The 10286-nt window shown below is 34.0% G+C and overlaps 1 protein-coding gene across 1 annotated transcript; it reads right to left on the bottom strand.

Annotated features, from left to right (window-relative positions):
• Positions 1–575: 575 nt before the first annotated feature.
• LOC149223385 (BURP domain-containing protein 6-like) lies at positions 576–2082 on the bottom strand. Its single transcript, XM_089383272.1, has 2 exons — positions 1919–2082; positions 576–1738 (listed from the first exon to the last, which is right to left on the bottom strand). Exons 1-2 carry the CDS (start codon positions 1946–1948, stop codon positions 785–787), a joined length of 984 nt encoding a protein of 327 aa, XP_089239398.1. The 5' UTR covers positions 1949–2082; the 3' UTR covers positions 576–784.
• Between the last annotated feature and the right edge of the window lie 8204 nt (positions 2083–10286).

The following is a 10286-nucleotide window of genomic DNA, read 5'->3' as shown; positions in this document are numbered from 1 at the left end:
TCTGGAATCCTTGAGATGTTCTTTATATAAAGAATGGAAATAACCTATTCATACTGCACTGAAACATACACAGGAAATCACTTTCATATGCACCCTCGAAAATAGTGTCTAATCTCTTACTTGATTTCATATGCAGCCTCGCAAATAGTGTCCAATCTCTTATTTATTTTAAGGAAGGAATTGTCTTTAGTGTGAATTTTGGATTTTTCAGTGTCGAGTGGAAAAATTTAAGGTGAAATCTTGATTCGTATTATTTAAACTTGTTTTTTGACTATATACGGATTCGACGCCCTGAAAAACCCTTAGGGAACTTCTATCCCTTAGGGAACTTCTATTGTGCAAGGGTTACCCATCAAATTTGTGATTTCAATAAATTCCTGCCGAATTTTAAAAAAATTAGACCGAAAAAACCCACGAAAAAAAACTTCCAAAAATTTTCAAAAAAACAACTCCCCCTTTAATTCATCATACTGTTTTTGATTTAGATTTAGTTATCGGTGATATATAGAGAAGAAAATTTTGTAACACTACATATTAATTTACTGAAACGTAACACCGTACATGGCAACACAATTTTATAAGGCTATAGGACATATATTAATATTACTGAAACTTAACAATAGCTTACATGGCAGTAATAATAAACTCCCTTGCGTAGATCTGGACAATATTTTTTATTTTAGGATTCATATCACAAAGCACAATATTTCATTTTAAAATGGAAGCCTATCTGCAGTCAACCAAAGACTTATTTATGCAAGCTTCCCTTAAGCTCGATAAATAGCTAACCATGCTTCTCCTTAGTGAGCCATAGCAGACTGTCCCCCGCAAACAGGTGACAATAAAATGATTCCTTGCTCTGACTGTTAGGGTGGCATAGAGCAGTGGCACTGTACATATTTCCTTTGCTCTCCAACACCTCAAGTTCCAACGTATAAGCCAATGTCCCATTGATGGAATGACAGAAGAACACCCCATATGGATACACAAAGCGGTGGCAGGCCAATGGAGGCCGCTTTGAATGCGCAGATTCTCTTTCAACAACTTTTGTTACTCTCGCTTTCTTTCCAGAGTCAGGTGTGTAGGCAGGGTGAAAAACAAGCTCTATATTATCAGAAGAACCCAAGTTAGACAACACAAACTCTATCATGCCCTTAATCGATGTGCTGCATGACTTAACTTCACCTTGTTCGACCTTAGCCTCACAAGCAATCAGAGTCATGTTCATGTTCATCGCCGTAGTTGATTTCTCCGAGATGCCGAAGGAAGAGAGAACATCTGAAAGTGCTACGGCGGCAAAAGGTATTATCTGTGATAGATTAGAGGGCAAAAATGCCTTCCAGGGACTGTAAAGGTCTGGTAATGTTATTTGGCCCCCTTCCCTCAACTCCTTAGATGAAAAAAATATATGGTTAATATCTTCTGATAATTCAGAGTCACCATTGCGAAAACGGGTTACTAGTGAGGACATCACAGGTACAGATTCATCACACAATAAATTGGCAGAATTACAGAATTGGTTGGCATGGTAACGCAAGTTTCCATCTTTGATAATTTTAGCGAACGTGTTCACCTCCTCTTGTGTAAGCGGAGACGTGCTTGCTGCTACTGTCTCGGGTACTTGAACGGTCGGAAGCTTTTCTTTCCAAAAGCTTAATTGCATCTCTGCAACTTCATTTCCGCCTGCCACTGCGGGGAAGGCTATTACCTCCATCAGAATCATAACTCCAAACAATCCCTGATAACAAGAAGTAAGGGCCATATATATTACTTCGATTGTGCGGACTTTAGCTAAAGCAAATAGATCTAGACTAGTGATCTCGATTCTTGAAAATTCAATATTGCTCTTCCCAACAGAATATAGAGTAGTCACAAATTCTTTTAACATAAAAATATCTTTTGAAGAAAAGAAAGTTACCGAGAAGAGCCCGGACATGATGGAAATCATTCTTCGATCTGCAGTACCTGTGGTTGATCACAAACTTTATGAATGCTAATTCAATCCAGCAAACATTCACACCACTGGAAATATTCCTACGATACTCACGAATCCAAACGATCACTACTACTAGAATCATTGATCACTATAGACCACTGGAATTACTCAGAGGGAGGAACTCATTATATATAAGTTTATGAGACCAAGGGACGGACATATCACTCAGCGTCAAAATTCTTATCACGTTATTTGTGCAAGTCAAGTGACGGGAATTGCGGTGCAAAAAAATCAACCCAAAGTAAACCATGGAGTAGATGAAACGTAAACATCACCAGTTAAGACTGGACGCCACTAATTTCAATTGAATACGTCTGCGCTTTGAAAGTGAAGAATAGAGTATTTGGCCGTCATTGTACATTTTTGTTTTCCTGGAAATTATCATTGGATTACAGAAAGATAATTGTCCATCCAGTTATAACTTTATAATATCTAACTGATATATGATTTTATAATTTATTTTAATCACATAAATTATATACATTAAAATATATAATATTAATATTTGTAGTTTATTTCTTATATAAATTTATTTCTTATAGGTGATGAATTCCATTGACCGATGACTCTTCACAATATAAAACTAATAAAATGGAGTCCAAAAGTAACCAAAAGAACGTTCGTGCATAGATTTCATTTGATACGTTTTGGACATTATCTAAATGGATTAGGTTTATTAGGAGGAAATACTTTTTATTTTTTATTTTTATTATTATTTAAATGGTAATTTTTTATTTATTTATTAATATAAAATATATATATATATATTTATTATTTTTATATTTTTGAATAGTATAGATAAATTCATAATATTAGTGTTACCTATATTAAATTGACATTTGAACTAAAATATGTTTATTTAGTCAAATAGTGATTAAAATTATGAGTAAATTATATTCAATCTATATCTTCAAAACATAGAAAGAGTCTATTTATACCATCAAAACATAAAACCACTTAAGGTAAAAATCGCTGGCTCCAAACCATTGTAATTAGTCTTGTTCTAAAATATCATTACTCCATGGAAACAAGATGAAAAGCATTCATAAGCCACATAGAACCATAAAAGAACACAATTGCCATGAATAACCTAGGTTTTGCAATAGGTTAGAAATCAAAACCAAACTATAAACAACAACTTCCTCACATACAATGCTTAACTTCCTCACAAACAAAAGCATTGTAGATATACCAATGGTTCATGAGATAAAAGTACTCACAGTTCTTGTGAACCATAAGTAACCCAAAAATGCCCAACAATACACATGTAAGAGAACTGAAAAGGGAGATATTAAAACACCAAAAGATATTGAAACCATTTCAACATTAAAAACTATAAACACCATTTAAACCAAAGACACTGAAACAATTGCACCATCGTAACAATAATGCTCCATAAACACATATATCTAAAGACTATAAAAAACTAACTATAAAAAAACCGTCTTAAAAAACACTAAAGCAACAACAATACCCACTTCACCACATTGAGATCCAAAATAAGTGGGGCAAGACGAAGAGCAATATATGCCAAAGATATATACTCATAAAGAAGATAAAATAAGAACCACATTGACTAATCTAGACCTGAAAGACACATGCAAAAATTTATGATAAAAATTCTTGAAACTACAGTTTAGGAAATTAGAGCAAGTGTCTAAGCATTATCTCTCGAAAGGTCTCTGAGGTCACCAGAGTGGAATCACTCACTAGGTCACTAGACTGGAATCACTTACTAAAAAGCTTTCTACATGAGAATAAGAATAAAACATTTCCCTCTCGCTGTATTTTGTTTTTCTCAAATTATATCTTTTTATAATATTGGTCGTCAATAGAGCATTTCCCCGTCCATTCGTTCTACGTTTTTGTTTTACTCCAAACTATCATTGGAATTCAGGAAAGTATTTCTTCATGAAATTATACCTTTATAATATTTAATATTTTTTAAAAATTTATTTGAATTACTCAAGTTTAAGGATGAATGTAGTTCAAATTCATGTAGCTGAATAATTTTTTTTGTTTCCATGCAAAAGAAAAACACTTAACCATGTTACTATTTAATTTAATTTAAAATTTATTGAATTTTTTTTTTTTTAATAAAATATGTGAAATTTATGTTTGGATGTCGAATAACCACCCCAATGAATTTTGATTAGAAACATGTCTTTTATGAATATAAGTAATTATCATAAGAAAAATACTTAACCATATTACGATTTAATTTAATTTAAAATTAATTGAAAATAATTTTTTTTTAAATAAAATATGTGAAGTTCATGTTTGGATGTCTAATAACCACCCCAATGAATTTTGATTAGAAGCATGTCTTTTATGAATATAAGTAATTATCACAAGGAAATTAGGAGGTGATTAATATAAACAAGTGTTACATAGTAGTTTAAATATGTAAAGTGTTGCATAGTAGCTTAAATATGTCTTTATGTAAAAAAATAGTGAAACTATTTAATTTTTGTGATAAATTAAAATAATTAACAAATAAGTTTTGTAAATGTAGTTGTAATATGTATCTTCAAGGTAGATTGGTTTTAATATATTTTAGAGTGTTGAAAATTATCATTTAATATATATCTTAACTTAAAAAATTAAGAAATAGTACAATATGTTATTTATAAATAACTACTTATAGTATATAGTTTGTCTTGGATGTTGTTTGAAATGTTAAATGTTATAATTATATTACTTAAATATAAAAAATGGTAAACATACTTAGTGATGATAAACATATAAATTAAAAAATATAAAGAAGTTATTATGGAGATTAAAAAATTAGCTTACAAAATTATTAGACATTTTTCATGGTAATTATAATAGCGAAATATTTAATTAATATAAAAAACATTTTGAAACTTTTTAACAAAGAAATGTATATGCCTCACTCACTTAATTACGGAAAGTAATAAAACAAAGACAAAATTTGATGTCACCTTGACTTAAATAATTATAGAATGCAATAAAAAGCAAAACAAAATTTGATATCATCCATGTATTCTTGGCTCATTATTTGAGGAATTGGGCAATAACATATCCAAATTGACAACCAATCCATAAGAGATAAATGCCAATAAAATAGATTGCAAAAATAAATGTTAAATTGAAAGATATTTTTCATGTTTGACTCAATTAATAGATAATGAACAAATATCCAATGCATAATAATAACGATAAAAATTGAGTCCAAACCAACATCCTTATTTTCATTTTATTTAACTTTTTTAAATTAAAAAACACATAAAATTATGAGGTGTCGGTTAGTTGGTGGTAGCTGATTTTACATTTTATCAAGTTTGAAGTTCAAATCTTATGGGGAGGTGATAAGGATGGAAGGGTTAAGGATGGAAGTTAGTTACCCTTCGAGAATTAGAATATTGTTTATTATCATATTATTTATGTTCCTATAGTGGCATCGCTTGAAGAAATAAAGATTTAATTTAAGTAAATGTATTATGTTTATTAAAGAGTATGTGTTTCTTTTAATTGGTAATAGGTTTGTATTTAGAGGGTAGAATATGTGCACTTTTTAGAATTTAAATAGTTAAAATATTGGTAATATGGTGGCATCCCCAGAAATAAAGATTTAATCAAGTAAATGTATTACATTATTATGTTTATTAAGAAGTGTAGGTTCTTTTATTCGGTTATAGGTCTGTATTTAGAGGGATATAATATGTGTATTTTTGAAAATTTAAATAGTTAAATTGGTGAGGAAAACTTAAACACTTAAAATGGCATTATTAGTGAGAAAATATTAAATAATTAAATTGGTCTTAAATGTGCATTATGCTTCTCAATTACTTGCATATTGTAATTCATTTCCAGAATTTGGTTTCTTTTAGTTTATTTCTTGACTTATTCTTTGTATTCAACAACTTTGAGCTTTAAGGGAACCCCTCTCCTTTGGCTTTGAGTTTGATATTTGTAATTCAATGTGCCTGAATTTTGCCTTAATATTGTCCTAGTTTAACTTTCTCTATTATGCTTGTTGAGAGTGAGATGACACAAATAATTCCTTATCTATTCTTAAACATATTCCACCATATTATTGTGATCTATCAATTTTTTTTTTAAATTACATTATGATTCTTCACATTAGACTCTCCATAAAGATATGGTATTGTAGTAAAGTATTTGACAAAAAACAGGTTCTATAAAATTATTATCATATATGTATACAATTTCAACATTACAATATAGCTATCAGCAAGAAGATATTGTGAAAATATATGGTGAAATAAAAAAGGAAACTCACACCAACAAATAATGTGTATATATTGGACAAAAAACTTAAAGTGTTCATAAATAGAGACATGGGAGCAAATAGAGGCCTAATGAACTTAATATAGACATGAACTTACTATAGCCTTAAAAATGAAACATGGGGGATGGACGATGCATGGTGAGAAGTGTATCTATCTATGTTTTGATATTTTGACATAATATAGCCTTAAAAAAGAAACATGGGAGATGGACGATGCATGGTGACAAGTGTATCTACCTATGTTTTGAGATTTTGACATAATAATAATTCTGATGGGTAAAGATGATGTTACATAAATCATTTTATAAAATTTTATGAGACCAATGGATAGACAGATACTAGTTGCAGTCAGATTATCATGCCATTTGTGTAAGTCAAATTCTATTTTACGATGAGAATAGTTGTGAAAAAAATCAACCAAAAGTAAACCATTAAGTAGATGTAAGGTAAACATCACCGAGCATAGGGAGCTTTTATTCTGGCAACGATGGATGCTGAGTGGGTAAATGGTGTGTCGGAGGGTTGTCTAAGGGGGATGGACGATGTGTTCCATGGAGGTTCCTCAATACATGAATACATACACGATGGGCCACTCCCTAGATCTCCATTTTCCGCTCCTCTATATACTATGCGGTCCCTCCCAAAGTCTAGGCGAAATTTCCCTCGACCCATCCACCCGTGTGTTGAGACTAGGTTGTTGAGTTTTGGCTATGAAGTTTTGTGGGATCCCGTCACAATTCTTCAGAAGCGTACTCTGGTGGGGAGGTGGATTTTCGTTGAGCCGACTAAACAGAATATCTAGGAATGGGTGAACAAAATTCGGACAACCATGTTGCTATATTCGCCTAAGGTGATTTTATTGATGAATGCTCGATTTAGTTTCTATTTCCTCCATAATGATGACCGGGAGAAAATTCTTAAAATCCCCTAGGTTCGTGAACGATATTTTTTTCAATTACATTGTTGGTACAATGGCTTCAATCTCCTTTTACACACGTCACAGAATGACATTGTTTGGGTGAAGCTCCCGGGTCTTCACCTGGAATTCTGGACTAAGAATGCATTGATGGCCATTGCGAACTCAATTGGTCAGTTCCTATATCTGGAGCCTAGTATTGTGGGTTCTCGAGATAAGCGGGTTGCTCGGATTTTGGTTGAGGTTGATTTTATGGGTGAACTTTCGGAGGACATTGATTTTGAATGGGGGTCGACTAGATTCTACCAACGAATTGACTACTGGAGGATCCCTTTCTGATGCCTCTTTTGTCACTGCACTGGACATCTTATAAATCTGTGCCCGGGATGATGAAGGATATGACACCTAAGACGGGGTCACCGGATGAAGTTTCCTCAGGTATCGAATTGACATGACTCTGGTTTAGTGGGATGAAGGATACGACACCCAGGATGGGGTCACCAGATGAAGTTTCCCCAGGTATCAAATTGACATGACTCTGGTTTAGCAGGGTTTCCCCTGCAGGTACATCCTCTCTTATCCCTTCTTCTGCTTTTAATATTTCTCTCTCGTCTCCTCCTCTGTCCAAGGTTCACCCACTTGTTTCCTCTTATCCTATCATCCATGCCTCTCCCTATTTTTGACATATTGTTGGCACCCGCTTGGGACTCATGGACGCCCCCCATCCTCTCCACTATGGTGCCGCTTGTGATCTCTCCTTCCATGCCACCCCTTCAGTCAGCCTCTCCCACTCCTCTGGATGGATCGGAGATGGCCTCCTCTTCACACAATTTTGTGGACAATGACATTGAATTTATCTTGCATAACTTAGATGTGAATCTTAAATCTCTGACAATTCACAAAGGGAAGGCTCCTAACTTGCCCCCCCACATTAGCCCTACATCTACAAATAACATCATGTTCCTATTATTTCCTCTTCTGATCCTCAGGAACTTAGAGCTCTATTTCCCATTCCAGGTGACCCATGATGAAGGTCCTCTCTTATAATATTAGGGGGTTAGGGGATGACTCCAAGAAATTGGATCTTCGCCAGATGATTCACTTTCTTAGTCCTGCTATCATATTGATACAAGAAACAATATCCTCTATTGCTCGCGCTATTTCTTACTTCCTAGAGATTTTCCCTGCATGGCATATTGTTGGGGTGGATGCCTCTAGCCACTCTGGGTGCTAACTGACCATGTGGGACCCGCGGAAGGCAGTCTTTCATGCTCACAATCTCTTTGCTAGTATTTTACTGTCGGGTCATATTCGCGGCTATATTTTTCATTTCCATCTACTCAATTTGTATGCCCCATATAAGAACCGCTCTATTTTTTGGGATTGTATACAAAGATGCAAAATTCTTAACATTCGTGGGCTTATAATGGCAGGGGATTTCAATGCCACCTTGCTAGAGGGGGAGAGATGGGGTGTCCGTTCTCGACCTAACCTTCTTGATGATAAACGGTTTGGTCCTTTTAATGGCCATCATATGAGGGATATTTACTTGATTCCGATTTCTTTGACCTGGAGTAACCGTAGAGTGGGGGATGAATACATTGGTAAGCAACTTGACAAATTTTTCATTAAGGAACAACTAGATGATTAGTTGGGGAACCTCAGATCTTGGGTTCATAGGACCTATCTCTCATATCACATGCCTATTATGCTACAATGGAGAATGGAGGATTGGCGAAATGACATTCCCTTTAAGTTCAATCATATTTGGTTGGATGATGGGGAATACAATAGGCTCATTAGAATGACATAGAATGATGTACAACCCCCACAAGTGGATTTTGTGGATATATGATGGAAATAATTAAACTTATCAAAGAGAAGACCATAGTTTGGGAACAAAATATGAAGAAACAAATGTATAGGGATCTAGAATAGATCACTAAGGACATTGATAGATTTGGAAAAATGATGGAGAAGCAACCCCTGTCGCAAGGAGACTGGGAATATCTTAGTGTCCTAAAGGAAAGAAGGAATAAGATCCTTAACATTCAGGAGGTTAAATGAAAACTGAAAATTCAGGAAATTTGGTTGTTGGAGGGAGATCGCAACACGAAATATTTCCATAAATTTGCAAATCACATAAAGAAGACATACTCTATTTGGCATATTGAGGACATGAATGGGGAGCTGATATACACTTCAGATGGAATATGTGTTGAGGTTGTCCTATACTTTATGAACTTATATAAACATCGGGATGGGGTGTGTTTTTGAATACTAGATGTGGTTATTGGAGTGATACCCTATGATGTTTGATGCAGAGGAAAATGAGGATCTCTTTTGTCCTACCAGTCTGGAGGAGGTCTTAGAGGCCCTCAAATATTTCACCAGAGACAAGTGCCCCGGACCTAATAGATGGACATTCGAGTTCTTCCTACATTTCTTTGATATCATGGGACAACACATACTGGATATTGTGGAGGAATCTAGGACTTTAGGTATGATCTTAGGAGCCATAAACTCTACCTTTTTGGCACTTATTCCCAAATCGTCTAAGCCCAATTTTTTTGGTGATTTTCGACCCATACCCTATTTAATATCCTTTATAAGACAATCTATAAGTTGATAGTAGGTCGGATTAAAAAAAATTGTCCTCACACATTTCTAGAGAATAATTTGGCTTTTTGAGTGACAGGCTTATACATGATGCTATCACTTTGGCTTGTTAGACTAAACAATGCGCAACGGAAATAAACAAAACAAAACATACACAACACATTAAAAACACAAAACCATAACACACAGATTTAACGTGGTTCACCCAACCAATCTGGGCTACGTCCACCAGAATAGAGGCATCGGCAATCTTATTATTCAAAAGAGATTACAACAAATCTAATTCTTCACACATACTCTCAGCTCTCCCTATTTTCTCTACTTTCTCTACACACTCACTTTTAATCCTCTACGAGATTACATTTCTATATAGCTGGAGCATAAAACTGAATCATAAATTCCCTCACAACAAATATAGGATTCATTAACTCCTCCTCAAAAAATACTGGAGCTAATATAGCAACTAATCCTATTGTTGT

Source organism: Pinus tabuliformis, chromosome Q (assembly GCF_031772625.1).
Source record: "Pinus tabuliformis cultivar Carrire ecotype Pingquan chromosome Q, CPIR1, whole genome shotgun sequence".
NCBI classification, from domain to species: Eukaryota; Viridiplantae; Streptophyta; class Pinopsida; order Pinales; family Pinaceae; genus Pinus; species Pinus tabuliformis.
Note: the sequence above shows the minus strand (reverse complement) of the source record. Positions and strands in the feature narration are given on the sequence as shown.